Source organism: Gopherus flavomarginatus, chromosome 2, assembly GCF_025201925.1.
Source record: "Gopherus flavomarginatus isolate rGopFla2 chromosome 2, rGopFla2.mat.asm, whole genome shotgun sequence".
Classification (NCBI taxonomy): domain Eukaryota; kingdom Metazoa; phylum Chordata; order Testudines; family Testudinidae; genus Gopherus; species Gopherus flavomarginatus.
Window position 1 is genome coordinate 202,927,985 of NC_066618.1, and position 16,969 is coordinate 202,944,953.

Consider the following 16,969-nt stretch of genomic DNA (forward strand, 5'->3'; position numbering starts at 1 on the left):
AAAATTAAAATCTTGGAGAGCTAAACTCCAACGAAGAAGTTTCTTGTTGTTCCCCTTGGCAGTATGAAGCCACTTTAGTGCAGCATGGTCAGTTTGTAGTTGGAACCGCCGTCCCCAAACATATGGGTGTAGCTTTTCCAGGGCGTACACAATGGCATAGCATTCCTTTTCACTGACTGACCAGTGACTTTCCCTCTCAGACAGTTTCTTGCTGAGAAACACGACAGGATGGAAGTTGTGATCTGTTGCTTCCTGCATGAGCACCGCTCCTATACCACGCTCAGATGCATCTGTGGTTACTAGGAATGGCTTGTCAAAATCCGGGGCCCTGAGCACAGGGTTAGACATAAGCATCGCCTTAAGCTGGGTAAAGGCCTTTTGACACTCATTAGTCCACTTAACGGCATTTGGCTGGGTCTTTTTGGTCAGGTCGGTCAATGGGGCAGCGATTTGGCTGTAGTGTGGTACAAATCGCCTGTAGTATCCGGCCAAGCCTAAGAAGGATTGGACCTGCTTCTTTGACTTTGGGACAGGCCACTTTTGGATAGCATCCACCTTGGCCTGTAGGGGGTTTATGGTTCCTCGACCCACCTGGTGCCCCAGGTAAGTCACTCTGTTTTGGCCTATTTGACACTTTTTGGCCTTAACAGTTAGTCCGGCCTGCCTGATGCGCTCAAAGACCTTTTCCAGGTGTAGTAGGTGTTCGGGCCAGGAGTCTGAAAAAATGGCCACATCATCGAGGTAGGCAACTGCAAATTCTCCCAGTCCAGCTAGTAGACCATCTACCAGCCTCTGGAAGGTGGCGGGTGCATTTCGAAGGCCGAAAGGAAGGACATTGAATTCATACACCCCCGCATGGGTGACGAATGCTGACCTCTCCTTGGCAGGTTCATCTAGCGGTACTTGCCAGTACCCCTTGGTTAAGTCTATTGTAGAGATGAACTGGGCACGTCCCAACTTTTCCAATAGCTCATCGGTACGTGGCATTGGATAGTTGTCCGGACGAGTTACAGCATTTAGCTTACGGTAGTCCACGCAAAAGCGTATTTCCCCATCGGGTTTGGGTACCAGAACCACTGGAGATGCCCATGCACTGGTAGATGAGCGGATTATACCCATCTGTAGCATGTTCTGGATCTCCCGTTCTATAGCAGCTTGGGCATGAGGAGACACTCGGTAGGGTGGGGTTCTGATTGGGTGAGCATTACCTGTATCAATGGAGTGGTATGCCCGTTCAGTCTGTCCTGGGGTGGCTGAGAACAATGGGGCGAAGCTAGTGCACAGCTCCTTGATTTGTTGCCGCTGCAGACGTTCTAGGGTGGTTGAGAGGTTCACCTCTTCCACGCCACCGTCTTTTTTTCCGTCGTAGTAGACACCGTCAGGCCACTCAGCATCATCTCCCTGGACTGTAAACTGACAAACCTGTAAGTCTCTGGAATAGAAAGGCTTGAGAGAATTAACATGGTACACTTTAGGCTTTAGTGAGGAATTGGGAAATGCTATGAGGTAGTTTACAGCTCCCAGGCGCTCTTGGACCGTGAATGGCCCTTCCCATGATGCTTCCATCTTATGGGCCTGTTGCGCCTTCAAGACCATAACCTGGTCTCCTACCTTGAAGGACCGATCTCTGGCATGTCTGTCATACCAGGCCTTTTGCTCTTTTTGAGCATCCTTTAGGTTCTCTCTAGCAAGGGCTAAAGAGTGTCGGAGGGTGCTTTGTAGGTTGCTTACAAAGTCCAGAATGTTAGTTCCTGGAGAAGGCGTAAACCCCTCCCATTGCTGCTTCACCAACTGTAATGGCCCCTTAACCTCGTGACCATACACAAGTTCAAACGGTGAAAACCCTAAACTGGGATGTGGTACAGCCCTGTAGGCAAACAGCAACTGCTGCAACACTAGGTCCCAATTATTGGAGAATTCGTTGATGAATTTTCGTATCATGGCCCCCAAAGTTCCATTGAACCTTTCCACCAGGCCATTGGTTTGATGGTGGTACGGGGTGGCAACCAAGTGATTCACCCCATGAGTTTCCCACAGTTTTTCCATGGTCCCTGCCAGGAAATTAGACCCTGAATCTGTAAGGATGTCAGAGGGCCAACCTACCCTGGCAAAGATGTCTGTTAGGGCCAGGCACACAGTGTTAGCCCTGGTGTTGCCTAGAGCGACTGCTTCTGGCCATCGGGTAGCAAAGTCCACTAAAGTCAGTACGTACTGCTTTCCTCTGGGCGTCTTTTTTGGGAAAGGGCCCAGAATATCCACAGCTACTCGCTGAAATGGGACCTCAATTATGGGGAGTGGCTGGAGAGGGGCCTTGACCTGGTCTTGAGGCTTTCCCACTCTTTGGCATACCTCACAAGACCGGACATACTTGGCAACGTCCTTGCCCATCCCCTCCCAGTGGAAGGACTTCCCCAACCGGTCCTTGGTTCTGTTCACCCCAGCGTGGCCACTGGGATGATCATGGGCTAAGCTTAAGAGCTTCTCCCGGTACTTAGTTGGAACCACCAACTGTTTTTGCGGCTGCCATTCTTCCCGGTGTCCACCAGAAAGAATTTCCTTGTATAAAAGTCCTTGGTCTATAACAAACCGGGATCGATTAGAAGAGCTGAGAGGCGGTGGGGTGCTCTGTGCCGCCGCCCAAGCTTTCTGAAGGCTGTCATCTGCTTCCTGCTCAGTCTGGAACTGTTCCCTTGAGGCTGGGGTCACCAGTTCTTCCTCAGACTGTGGACTTGGGCTTGGTCCCTCTGGAAGCGATGTAGGTGATGGGGTTGTTTCCATTGCTGGTGAACCGCTCTCCGCTGGTGCACCTGAGGGTATTTCAGGCTCTGGCTGAGCCTTTTGGGTATGGCTGTCTTTTGCTTCTGCCAGTTCTGGCTCGCTGGCGCCCTCTGGCGTTGAGTTTGAGGATGTGGTTGCACTTGCTGGTGCTGGTTGCTGTTCCAGTTTCGGGCCTGGGACTGGAGGTGCTGTGGCTGTTTCAGTGGTTGGCATGGAATCCGGGTCCACTACCTCTGTCTGGGTCTCTGGTAACACAGACGGGGCCTCTGTGGACGGCTCAGGAACAGGGATGGGTCTGGAAGCTTGCCTGGTTTGGCTACGTGTAACCATTCCCACTCTCTTGGCCTGCTTCACCTGGTTGGCCAAGTCTTCCCCCAGTAGCATGGGGATAGGATAATTGTCATAGACTGCAAAAGTCCACATTCCTGACCAGCCTTTGTACTGGACAGGCAGTTGAGCTGTAGGCAAGTCTACAGCTTGTGACATGAAGGGGTAAATTGTAACTTTGGCCTTTGGGTTGATGAATTTGGGGTCAACGAAGGATTGGTGGATAGCTGACACTTGGGCCCCCGTGTCTCTCCATGCAGTAACCTTCTTTCCGCCCACTCTCAAATTTTCCCTTCGCTCCAAGGGTATTTGAGAGGCATCCGGGCCTGGGGATCTTTGGTGTGATGGTGGTGTAATGAATTGCACTCGCATGGTGTTCTTGGGACACTTGGCCTTGATATGTCCCAGTTCATTACACTTAAAGCATCTTCCATCTGATGGGTCACTGGGCCGAGGTGAGTTACTGGAGACTGGTGAGGTTGAAGGGTAGGGTATCTGTGGCTTTACTTGGGTGGTATGTGGGGTCTTTGGCTGTCCTCGGTTGTAGGGTTTATGGTCTGTGTGCCCCCTGGGGTAATCGTTCCCCTTGACAGTAGCTTTCTTGCTTTCTGCCAGTTCCATCCATTTGGCTCCAATCTCCCCCGCCTCAGCGATATCTTTGGGATTTCCATCTTGTATGTACCGTGTGATGTCTTCAGGAACACCATCCAAGAACTGCTCCATTTGTATGAGGAGGTTCAGTTCTTTCAAGGTTTGAATGTTGTTTCCTGTTTTCCAGGCCTCATAGTTTTTTGCAATGCAGTAGGCGTGTTTGGGAAATGACACCTCGGGTTTCCACTTTTGGGTTCTGAAGCGCCGACGGGCATGATCTGGGGTTATCCCCATTCGGTATCTGGCCTTGGTTTGAAAAAGTTTATAGTCATTCATTTGCAGCTTAGGCATTTCAGCTGCCACCTCTGCTAAAGGTCCACTGAGCTGTGACCTCAATTCTACCATGTACTGGTCTTCGGGGATGTTGTACCCAAGACAGGCTCTTTCAAAATTTTCCAAGAAGGCCTTGGTGTCATCACCTGCCTTGTAGGTGGGAAATTTTCTGTGCTGTGGAGCAATAATGGGCGCCGGGTTGTTAGGGTTGGCTGGCACATGCAGCCCAGCTTTTGCCAACTCCAGTTCATGTTTTCTCTGTTTTTCCTTCTCTTCATTCTCTTTTTGTTGCTTTTCCATTTCTCGGCGGTGGGCCAACTCTTCTTCTGCTTGTTTCCTTCGGTAGGCCACCTCTTCTTTTTCTAGTTTTCTTTTGTGTGCTGCCTCTTGGGCTGCCTGTTCTCTTTGGAAGGCTGCCTGTTCTCTTTGGTAGGCTGCCTCTTTGATCTGTTCTTCTCTTTCTTTCATCTCCATCTCTTTTTGTTTTATTTCCAGTTGTCGCCTGTGTTCAGCTTCTTTGATTTGTTCTTCGGCCTCAATTTTTGCCTTAGAAGTCATGGTTTCTGTTTTCTTGTGTTGGGGTGCCCTCCGGTGTTTATCTTCTGCACTGCAGGCTCTGTTGCCTCCTGAAGTCTGCCTAGCAACAGTGCTTTTTTCCTTTTCTCTCTCTAGCTAATGTTCAATGAAGGGAAACCAGAAAAACCACTTTATTTGCATGCATATAAGTGCTGGTACTTGCCTCCTAATGGGAGGGATATTGCATGACAAAAGACCCTCAACAGTTTGGTAATGGCTTCTCGCTTAACATGCAAGCCACAAACTGCCAGAGAGAGCAGAAAAAAAAATTCTCTCTGGTTCCCTTTTAAAACCAACTGTTTCTCTCTGCTAAAAAGCCCTTAGCAGAGAAAAGAAAAATATAATATTCCTACTGGCTTCTGGATTCTGTCTAGATCCTCCCACCACTGCCACTCATGACATAACCTTAGTCCCAGATTTGGACCTTAGCGTCCAAAATATGGGGGTTAGCATGAAAACCTCCAAGCTTAGTTACCAGCTTGGACCTGGTACCTGCTGCCACCACCCAAAAAATTAGAGTGTTTTGGGGCACTCTGGTCCCTCTGAAAAACCTTCCCTGGGGACCCCAAGACTCAAATCCCTTGAGTCTCACAACAAAGGGAAATAATCCTTTTTCCCTTCCCCCCTCCAGGTGCTCCTGGAGAGATACACAGACACAAGCTCTGTGAAACTACACAGAGAGACTCCCCCTCTCTGTTCCCAATCCTGAAAACAAAAAGTACTTTCCTATTCCCCCAGAGGGAATGCAAAGTCAGGCTAGCAATCCAACACACAGATCTCCCCTTGATTTCTTCCTCCCACCAATTCCCTGGTGAGTACAGACTCAATTTTCCTGAGTAAAGGAAAACTCCAACAGGTCTTAAAAGAAAGCTTTATATAAAAAAAGAAAGAAAAATACATACAAATGTTCTCTCTGTATTAAGATGATATAACACAGGGTCGATTGCTTAAAAGAATATTGAATAAACAGCCTTATTCAAAAGAAGAATACAAATTAAAGCACTTCAGCACTTATATTCATGCAAATACCAAAGAAAAGAAACCATATAACTTACTATCTGATCTCTTTGTCCTTACACTTAGAAACAGAAGATTAGAAAGTAGAACTACTTCTCCAAAGCTCAGAGAAAGCAGGCAGGCAGACAAAAACTCAGACACTCAATTCCCTCCACCCAAAGTTGAAAAAATCCGGTTTCCTGATTGGTCCTCTGGTCAGGTGCTTCAGGTGAAAGAGACATTAACCCTTAGCTATCTGTTTATGACACCCCGCCTGCTGTTTCACCTCAGAACACCGATTTGCTCAACACACGGCACTTAGATATGTTCATAGTGAAAACAAATATAAGTTTATTTAACAGAGTAGAGATTCAAATAATACCAAGTAGAAATACTGGAAACAAATGTTTACATATCAAATAAAGTCATAATACATTTTCTAGAGCCTACACTTGGTACTTTCATGTTTTACAGAGCAATGCTCTCCCAAAGTTCTTCCAGCATTTTGCAGCCAGGCTTGGCTGTGATCTGCTGTTCATGAGACAAGTACACTGTTCAGCTTGACTCCTTGGTGAAAAAGACAATGGGTATCTCTTGCGTCCCAGATGTACTCCAACAGTACATTGTCTTTACTTGTAAACAGGATCCTTTCCTGCTGTTTGTATCTTCCTGTACATTTCCTCTCATGAAGATTTTACAATCTCACCATTTGCATTTGGCTAAGTATGCAAACAGGCATCCAGTATGAGACGTACAATGTCCAATGCACCACATGACGAGACAGAGAGATAAAAGTCTGTTTCCTCCTGCTTGAAAGGAACCTGTCTGAGACATGTCACCTCTTGGCTACCTGCCATAAAAACCTAATTATCAGTATAGATCAGTGGCTCTCAACCTTCCAGACTACTGTATGCCTTTTTAGGAGCCTATTTGTCTTGCATACCCCCAAGTTATACCTCACTTGAAAACTACTTGCTTACAAAATCAGACATAAAAAAGTGTCACAGTACACTATTATTGAAAGATTGCTTACTTTCTCATGTTTACCATATAATTATAAAAAATAAACACATTGGAATATAAATAGTGTACTTACATTTCAGTGTATAGTATGTACAGCAGTATAAACAAGTCTTTGCATGAAATTTTAGTTTGTACTGACCTCTCTGGTGCTTTTTATGTAGCTTGTTGTAAAACTAGAAAAATATCTAGATGAGTTGATGTATTCCTTGGAAGACCTCTGTGTACCCCGAAGGGTATACATACCCCTGGTTGAGAACCACTGTTATAGATATATAACTCCTTAAATCAGTTGTCCCCAACCTTTTTCATCTGGTGGGTGCCAGACGATGAGCCACCAAGGACCGTGGCTGGCGGATGAGCATCCACCAAAATGCCACCGAGAAGCGGCAACGTCAATGGCAGTCGCTGCCGAAATGCTGCTGAGAAGCAGCGTCATCCAGAGGCATCGTCGCCGAAATGCTGCTGAAAATCAGCATTTCGGTAGCAACACCTCTGGATGATGCTGCTTCTTGGCGGCATTTCGGCGGATGCTTGCCCGCCGGACAGTATGCGGGCACACACAGATGTCCTGGCGGGCACCATGGTGCCCATGCGCACTGTGTTGCGGACCACTGCCTTAAATATTATCCGTACATGCCTCTCAGTGGGCTACTGGCTCTCAGTAGAGATCTTACATATTACCAGTTAGAGAATTATTATGCATGTATCTGACTCAGTGGGTCCATGTAGAACTTGTACCTCCTGTGGCCTCTGCCAGCTTGGCACCAAGAGGTCCCTAGGTCACAGAGTTAAATCCTAGCTTCACTGCAGACAGTGAGAGTTTTGCCATTGACTTAAGGAGTTATGTATCTATACTGAATATTATGATCTTATGGCAGGTAACCAGGAGGCTGAATGTCTCAGACAGGCTCCTTTCAAGCAGGCGGTAACAGCTGTTTATCTCTACTAACTTGACTATCTGATTTGCTCCTAAGACCCTCAGTGTCCCCAGTGTCTACTCCCATCCCTCCCTCTCTCCTCCAGACCCGCTGCCCGCCCATTCGCCCTTCATTTTGCCCTTCCCGCCACCCACAATCTGCCCCTCCACGCACTCATCTCCTTATCCTCCGCAGCATCCCACTCCCTCCTTCCCCAAGCCCCTACCTCCCGCAGGCCTGGGGCTCTCGGGGCAAGGCACAGGCAGGAGCTCTGCACGCACCCTTCGCACATGCCCATTCGGGCCGCCGGGGGAGCTGGAGCAGAAGCAAAGCAAGGGCAGCCCGGGCTGTTAGCCTGCTTAGCTCCGCCCGCCTTGGCAATGCTGCCGCCGCCGCTCTGCCCCCTTCTCACTCCTCTCCACAGCTGCCTCTCGACTCCCAGCCCCAGCTGCTGGGCTGCACGGCGAGGCGCAGAGGCGGCGGTGCCATCGGCTTGCTAGGCAGAAGAGGAGGCTCCGCTCTGGGGACAGCCACCGGCTCGCCCGCAGCGGCAGCTAGAGCTGCTCCCCCGGGCAAAAGGGCATCCCAGCCTCCCGCATGTGTAGCTAACTCTTCTGGGGAGTCGTGTTGTGTTTTCTCCCTCCCGGATCCTCGCCCTCGGCGATTATTTTGTAGCACTGGCTGCACCCTCCGCCCCGGCCCGCTTGATCTTTCTGGGGAGCAGTTTGTGAACACTATTGGAGAGAGAGCGAGAAAGAGATCTGCCTGCACTTCAAATGAGAAGTATTAACAACAAACAGAAGTCAGTCCACGCGTTGATGAAGGGCGCAGAGCTTTCTGACAAATAGCTGAAGTTCAGTTGATCCTGTTTGAAGTTGAGCTCTCGGTGCAAACCGAAAGGAGAAGAGGCGAGGGCGCCCGAGAGAACTACACCGCAGCCTGCTGTTTTCTTTTCAACACTTTCCTCAGCTCTTCTGCCACAAGCTCTGCTGCTCTGTCCGCATGGAGTGGGACACTGGCAAGAGAGGCTGCTAAGGTAAGCTGATGGCCTTATATTTTAAAACACGCGTAAGTGCAAAAAATAGGAGAGATGGGGAGGATTTTGTCACAGAAGTAGCAACCGAAACTTGTTAAGTTGTCCAAAGCCAACATAAGCAAAGGGAGAAATTCTGCTGTGCACGAATTGGTTCATAGCTCCCTCTGATGGCTTCAGTCAAATATACACTGTGTGGCCACACTGGTAAGGAGTACAGTGCACATGGAGTAATATCAAACTTTTGATATATGTTCCCTTAAGGAGAAGAGCCCTAGGAAAAATAGGCTTCACCCTGAGAAGCAGGGCATCCCGTATGTGTGCTTGTATGATTTAGGTTCTGTAGAAATAAAGGGTTGAGAAACTTGGGAAAATGTTAATATCTTAACTTTTTTTACACAGACACATACAGGAACTGTTGTTTGGAAAATAAGCCTGTTCTTTATTTCTAACGGAGTATTACAGTTGCATTAGTTCACATGAACTCTGCTAATGTAAAAAGATAAAATAATGTATCAGGCCTTGCAGTTTCAGACAACTTGGAAAAAGTAAAAATAAAATAGAAACTCAGGTCATGAGTTAATTCTACTTTGATTCTGAAGCTAATTTAGTGAGCAGAGTTTGACAAGGTTGTTCTTTTACTGCTTCTTTCTAGCCTTAATATTTACTGTAGATGAGAACCTGCAAATTCTTTCTGATGCATTTTAAATATTTGTAGAATGTATTTTGGATCTGTACTACATCAGAGAATTTTTGTGTTTCCACAGAAAGGATCGAATATGCAAAGCCAACGGAAAACTGAAATAGCACTTTTGGTTGAAAAACACTGGCTTTGTACTCCTTTCAAGTGTTTTACTTTTACTTCGTGATGGGAAGAATAGAATAATCAGAACCATTGGGACATAGGTTGGATTTCACTAGTTGAAGATGAAATGAAGATAATAGAAGACGACATGAGAGCATATTGTGTGTTTTTTGCATATGCATCCAAACAAACCTTCCACAAATAGACATGAACAGGAATTAGAAATATTTTTTTTTCCAGAGAGAGAGAGGCTAATGGAGAAATGTTATTGTTTTCCTCCTCCACTTTCACACTCTCAAGCCTATGAAGAAGAATTTTTTTTTTATACAAACAAGAGAACAGGAAGGCTAGGGGGAGTAAATTTGACATCTGAGTCTATTGTAGAAAGTACTGAGCATTTCTACTTCGGCAAAAACAAAACACTGTCCTGAATAAATGTAATGATTTCATCATCAGTGCAATGTTTTCCTAATCTAGGAATGGCATTTTATCAGAATGTGACGGGAAAGGATTTTTGTGTGAATTCAGTTATTTTAAATTCAAGTTTTGGGGTCATTTTCCAGTGCTTTTCAGCAAAAAAGATACTACGTTTTTTAGTCCCTTGACTTATTTAATCAGACTGTGTTTCACATGGAAAATGTAGAGACTTTACCTTCCTTTTAGTTTTATGTGTTATGCTTTACTGTTGTAGCTGTGCAAAGTACAGACAAGGCATCTGTGGTTCAACTTTTCAGAAATCCTTTGTTTTGTTTTCAATACTGTACTTCAGATAAGCTGAGCAGCGAGTCTATCTTATTCTTTTGTTTTTAAGCAAAAATGCCTTAAGTGTACACTGTTATATTAGCTGAATCAACATTTGACATCTTAACACTGTGTTTTGTAAAGATGTATGCTTGAAGGAAAGGAGCTGCCTAATGGATCATGGCTCTTATGTTTACACTACATATTTTATTTCTAGCATTAGTGATGTTTGCTCTCTCCACTTTTGAAGAATCTGTAAGCAATTACTCTGACTGGGTGACTTTCACAGAAAATGTGTATCAGTATGAGAAACAAAAACTGCAAGATTTCAGTGCCAACCAGAAGCTGAAAAAAGCTATTCTTCATCCAAGCTTATATTTTGATGCCGAAGATATCCAAGCACTGAGGCAAAAGTCTCGTACAAGCCATTTACATCTGTTCAGAGCTATCAGAGGTGCAGTGACAGCTATGCTGTCCAGCCCATCATACTACCTACCTCCACCCAAGCATGCTGATTTTGCTGCAAAGTGGAATGAGATTTATGGTAACAATCTGCCTCCCTTAGCTTTTTATTGTTTGCTATGCCCAGAAGATAAAGCTGCCTTTGATTTTGTTTTAGAATACATGGACAGAATGGCTGGCTACAAAGACTGGCTGGTTGAGAATGCTCCAGGAGATGAAGTGCCACTTGGTCACTCCTTAACAGGTTTTGCCACTGCTTTTGACTTCTTATATGGCTCACTGGATAACATCAGAAGACAAAAATATCTAAAGAAGATCTGGGTTGTGAGTGAGGAAATGTACGAATATTCAAAAGTCCGCTCATGGGGAAAGCAACTTCTCCATAACCACCAAGCCACTAATATGCTAGCACTGCTCACAGGTGCCCTGGTTACTGGGGTGGACAAAAAATCTCAGACAAATATTTGGAAACATGCCGTTGTTGATGTGATGGAAAAAACCATGTTTCTGCTCAATCATATTGTAGATGGCTCTTTGGACGAAGGAGTAGCTTACGGCAGTTACACAGCTAAGTCAGTAACCCAATATGTTTTCCTGGCCCAGCGCCATTTTGGTATTAATAACCTAGAAAACAATTGGCTGAAAATGCACTTTTGGTTTTATTATGCCACACTGTTACCAGGCTATCAGAGGACTGTGGGCATAGCAGATTCTAATTATAACTGGTTTTATGGCCCTGAAAGCCAGCTGGTTTTCCTGGATAAGTTTGTAATGAAGAATGGAGCTGGCAATTGGCTGGCACAACAGATTAGAAAGCACAGGCCCAAGGATGGCCCAATGGTGCCATCCACTGCACAAAGGTGGAGCACACTTCACACTGAATACATCTGGTATGCTGCAGAGCTAACTCCTCAACCTCCCCCTGACTATGGCACTGCTAAGATGCATGTGTTTCCTAACTGGGGAGTTGTTACTTATGGGGCTGGGTTGCCAAATACTCAGACCAACACCTTTGTGTCTTTTAAATCCGGAAAGCTTGGTGGCCGTGCAGTCTATGACATAGTTCATTTTCAGCCATATTCCTGGATTGATGGATGGAGGAGTTTCAATCCAGGACATGAACATCCAGATCAGAACTCCTTTACTTTTGCCCCCAATGGACAGGTGTTTGTATCTGAGGCCCTATATGGACCCAAGTTCAGCCACTTGAATAATGTACTGGTGTTTGCTCCATCTCCTACAAGTCAGTGTAATCAACCTTGGGAGGGACAACTTGGGGAGTGTGCACAGTGGCTTAAGTGGATTGGTGATGAGACTGGAGACTCAGCTGGGGAGATTATAACAGCTTCTCAGTATGAGGAGATGATGTTTGTGAGTGGTGAGGCAGCATCTGCCTACTCTTCTGCAATGAAACTGAAAAGCGTGTATCGTACTTTGCTACTCCTAAATGCTCAGACATTGCTAGTAGTAGACCATATTGAGAAGGAGACAGACTCTCCCCTCAGCTCTGTCAGTGCCTTCTTTCATAATCTTGACATTGATTTTAAATATATACCCTATAAGTTTATGAACAAATATAGTGGAGCCATGATGGATGTGTGGGATGCTCACTATAAGATGTTTTGGTTTGATCATCATGGGAATAGTCCTGTTGCCAGGATACAAGAGGCAGAGCAAGCAGCAGAGTTCAAAAAGCGGTGGACTCAGTTCATAAATGTTACCTTTCCCATGAAAACCACTGTTACAAGAGTTGCATATGTGTTCTATGGACCATATGTTAATGTTTCTAACTGCAGATTCATAGATGATTCCAAATATGGATTTCAAATTTTTCTAAATGTCAACAACACTGAAAATATTGTCTCCATTGTGACTGAATATCACAGTCTGAGGACAAGGTTCAATTATTTGGGATTTGGTGGCTTTGCCAAGGTAGCTGATCAAAACAAAGTTATCAAATTTGGTCTAGGCACTGAAGCTGTACAAGAACAGATAACAAATAACAGAACAGTTTTCCCATTTGGATTCAAAGTGAATATAATAGCAGGATTAGTTTTGGGCATTAGTTTGGTAATACTGGTTTTTCAGTGGCGGTTTTACATTTCCTTCAGCAAGTTGTTGCGCTGGATACTAATACTGGTTATCACACTGTGGTTTATTGAGCTGGTGGATGTATGGAGCACTTGCACTCAGCCTATCTGTGCAAAATGGAGCAGTGACATCATAAATGTAGACCCAAATACAGGCAATACAGCCAAACAGTTAGAAGGAAACCCTGTTGTTTTGCCAGATGTGGTAATTACCTCACTTCCCAGTTCCGGAGCAGACATTTTAAAGCAACTTTTTTTTAACAGTAGTGATTTCATATACATCAGAATCCCTACAACTTACCTTGATATCCCTGAAACTGAACTTGAAATTGACTCATTTGTAGATGCATGTGAATGGAAGGCTTCTGATATCCAAAGTGGCCGTTTCCATCTACTCCGAGGCTGGCTCCAATCCCTGGTCCAAGACACAAAACTACATTTACAAAATATTCATTTACATGAAGCCAGCAGAAATAAATTAGCTCAGCATTCTACCATAAGTAAGGACAAAAAGAGAAGATCCAGAAAGAGAGAGTCTTTGTCAGAACAAAGAAGCAGAACAAGAGGAAAATTAGACAAAGATGCTGAATACATTAGGGAACTGAGGAGACACCTTGCCTATTATCCATATGCACGTCCTGTGCTTAGTTTAAGTAGTGGGAGCTGGACATCAAAGCTTCCTTTCTTTCAAGAAATCATAGGTTCCTCAATGAGGGCATTGTATGTAGTAAGGGACCCTCGGGCATGGATCTACTCAATGTTGTATAAAAGTAAGCCAAGTCTTTACTCCTTGAAAAATGTTCCACAGCACTTAGCTATGCTGTTTAAAGTGGAAGGCGGGAAAGAAAAGTGTGGTTTACATTCACGCTATGCCTTTGAATATGAATCACTGAGGGAAGAACTCTTGGATTCTAGGTCAAATGCAGTTTCTGTGCTGTCCCATTTGTGGCTAGCAAACACAGCAGCAGCGCTGCGAGTAAATGGGGATCTGCTGCAGACAAATTATCAGCTGGTCAAGTTTGAAGATATTGTGAGCTCTCCTCAGAAGACAGCTGAAGCAATTTATGCGTTCCTTGGTATTCCTCTGTCTCCTGCTAGCTTAAACCAAATATTGTTTGCCACCTCCACCAATCTTTTCTACCTTCCTTATGAAGGTGAAATATCACCAACTAGTATTCATGCCTGGGAACAAAAAATGCCTATTGAAGAAATTAGACTGATTGAGGACATCTGTTGTACCTTGATGGACCACTTAGGATACCCAAAGTTTACAGTTTAAATGCTGCAGGTCAGCAGTAGTTTGCACTAATGATCCCCAACTCCTCGGTGTGTGAATAAGAATTAGAGAGTTTGTTTATTCTTGTAAAATGTGTGTACAGTCTGTTACATGCAGAAAGATGTATTTAAAAAATAGATATTTGTTCTAGCAGGATTTTTAAAAACAAACACTTATAACTACTTTTGCTGCCTTTCAAATGAAGCTGTGTGAACCTTTACAAATCTACCAGCTGGGGAACAGATAGGTCAAGGGATTGGTAATAAACTATGGAGCCTTGCACTTCCAGGTGAACAGTTTGACCCAGCACGAGTGGGTAGTTGCCCAAAGTAGTTACCATCTGATGGCTGTTTGGTGGCCTATATGAAATGAGTTGGTGGTCTCAGCCCACTTCGTAATGGGATCAGATTTGCAGGTATATTCTGGCCACTTGCTACACCAATAGGGCAAAGGAGCCATAAACTGAGTAAAACTGGGGTTTAAATCTGTTGTTCATCACTTGAGTTGGTGTTCTAGTAAATCTGGCCCCTTATTAGGAGTCTCAGCAGACAGGCCAAGGGCTGACACGGCATAGAAACTGAATGGCATGTGATATGGTTCCTCCAGGTCAGAACTGAAGCTCTTTGGTAGGGTTTTATGAGGACGAGTTCTTCCTGTAACTATTCTGTAGATAAAGAGAAGACTTCAGTCTCCAGTTCCATCCATCTGGCACCTTCTCTGAGCACTAAATGAACTTTGGGGATGGGTGGGAGAGGGAAACCATCACAAGAAATCCACAGAACCCATAAAACCCCATAAATCTATCAGTTAAAAATTAGCTGAGAGGTTTCTAAAGGATCCTGTGAAACTCCAACGGTGCTCCACAATACTAAACTGCCCCTGGATTTTCAAAGCTGCTAATGCTCTCGCCACTGATGCTGCTGCTCTGTGCAGCTCCTCTTAGCTAAGAGAATCTGAATGAACTTCCTCTTTTCTCAGTAAGACTCCTCCATCCTTCTTCTTTGTTTGTTGTAACACACTATGAAGTCTCTTCTCTTTTTAGCTGACCATTGTGCATAACTCTCACTAATTCCAGTGGCAAAGGTGTATGAGTTCCTGTCAATGCAAACATTTGATGTCATCATCATCAGTGGTAATATATTCATATCAGGTGGGAATGTAGTGATTAGAAGAGCCCAGATAAATCTCCAGACCTGTGTTTCATCAAGGGATGATTAGCTTTTCTGTATACTAGATCTGCCAGCAACATCTTATAGCTGGTCAAGGTAGCTCTTTGCATTGAGTCACTTCAAAGAGGTTTCTCTCTCCTACTCCAGGCTTGGATGACAATTAATCTCAGTAATTTCTTTCAAGCATCTGATTATTTTAAAATATGATTCTTGTTTCTTTAAATGTGCACTGAAATGTCACATTGATTTGGAAATACATACCCTTTGTGGGGTGAATATTTGCTTTTGGTAATATCTTAGTCATGCAGCACTTGTGTTTTTCCTTGAGTCATATATATATTTTTTTCTTTTCACAATGTTCTTTTTTTAAAAAAAAAGACAATGTTGAAATTGTCCTAATTTATCATACTCAGCAGTCTTTTGAAATGCATACATACTGTAAATATCTTCAAATGTGTAAATCAAACCATAGATGATGTCAGAGACATCTGCTTTCTTTACCGTCTGTGTTTTTTTCCCCCATTACTAATGAAGTTGTCATGAAATGTGCTTAGTTTTGTTTGTAGGAGCTGAAATCAGAGTTTTGTGCTATTATATTGAAATATAACAGTAGAGTAATTACCATATATTTGGTTGACAAGCATTAGGCAATGTCAAGATGTAATGAGTTTCTCTCTACAGATTGCAATTCTCTTGCTGATGTTTAATATTAAACATCTTGCTGATGTACTCCCCTTTTTTCCTGCTGTTCCCCCCCCTCCACAGATTCTCTGCATCCTTTTGTGATCTCTTCTTCTGACCTAGATAAAAGTGACTCTTTCTCACCCATTCATTATTATGTCAAAATGTGCCTCTGGTGTGATAAAGCTGTTGCTATGTTGCAGTCTCACTAACCATAACTTGACTGTCACTTTCCTTTGATTATAATAGGGACTCGGAGCTGCTTTTTCTCTTCTTCTTTCCTGGGTCTTATCTCTGGCTAGGTAGAATGTCATGTTAAAAGAAATATTAAAGTTTGTTAATGTACACTAACATGTAAGTGAAATTTTGGATCCCGACTATCATTCTCTCAAATCAGTTTTTTTCTCTCTCTCTCTCTCTCTCTCTGTTATCAGTCAGATGTAAAATTGTTGCCTTGTTGCCAACATCATTGCTTTTATTTGACAGACAGAGCATTTGCTTTTCTTCTCAGGATTTATGATCTTGAATCAGAACAAATAGAAAGGCATTCCTCTGTCATCTGTTTTAGGATTGCTCAAAGACTCAGGATTGACTGCGTTTTGGGGGGAAGTAGGAAAGAATATAAAAATCCCTTCTTGATAGTGCTGCATGAAAGGCTACAAATAGATTTTAAACCAGCTCTTTTTGACGGGCTGAGGTGAAAAGGGGAACACTCATGGATCAGTAGGTCGTCCCTGCAGCTTTCAGCATATAGGGTTATCTCATGCCCTTTGGCTGATAATACATGTCACTACTATCATTTATTCTGGCATACTCAAGATTTAGGACCTAATTATCCACAGTCTTGCATCTTCTGAAGTTAAACCAACTATAATGTGCTCCTGTTTGGGTTTGGTAATATTTTATACCCCTTTGTACAGATATAATTGACTCTACTAGGTACATGACTGGGGAGAATTAGATTCTTTGGGGAAGAGAGTTATATCAAAAGCACAAAAATTAAAAGAAAAAAAGAATGAATCTAAAGAAAGTAATGACTGAAAGCCATAGTCCTAAGGTTTCAAAATTCTAATTGCATGCATTACGGGAGCTTAAAATAACACAATATTGTTATATATTCTAAGGAAACTGAGCACATGGTGCTTTTGCTTCAAAACTACTAACAGAGAAC

At 44.0% G+C, this 16,969-nt stretch overlaps 1 protein-coding gene across 1 annotated transcript; it reads left to right on the plus strand.

The window, feature by feature from the left end:
• Window positions 1-8,371: 8,371 nt before the first annotated feature.
• On the plus strand, window positions 8,372-15,875 carry DSEL (dermatan sulfate epimerase like). The gene is made up of 2 exons (XM_050938801.1): window positions 8,372-8,577; window positions 9,342-15,875. Exon 2 carries the CDS (start codon window positions 10,301-10,303, stop codon window positions 13,949-13,951), a length of 3,651 nt encoding a protein of 1,216 aa, XP_050794758.1. The 5' UTR covers window positions 8,372-8,577; window positions 9,342-10,300; the 3' UTR covers window positions 13,952-15,875.
• Window positions 15,876-16,969: the final 1,094 nt, after the last annotated feature.

Excerpts from the sequence above, each read along its gene's own strand:
- DSEL (XM_050938801.1), top strand. The coding sequence starts at position 10,301 with ATGGCTCTTATGTTTACACTACATATTTTATTTCTAGCATTAGTGATG.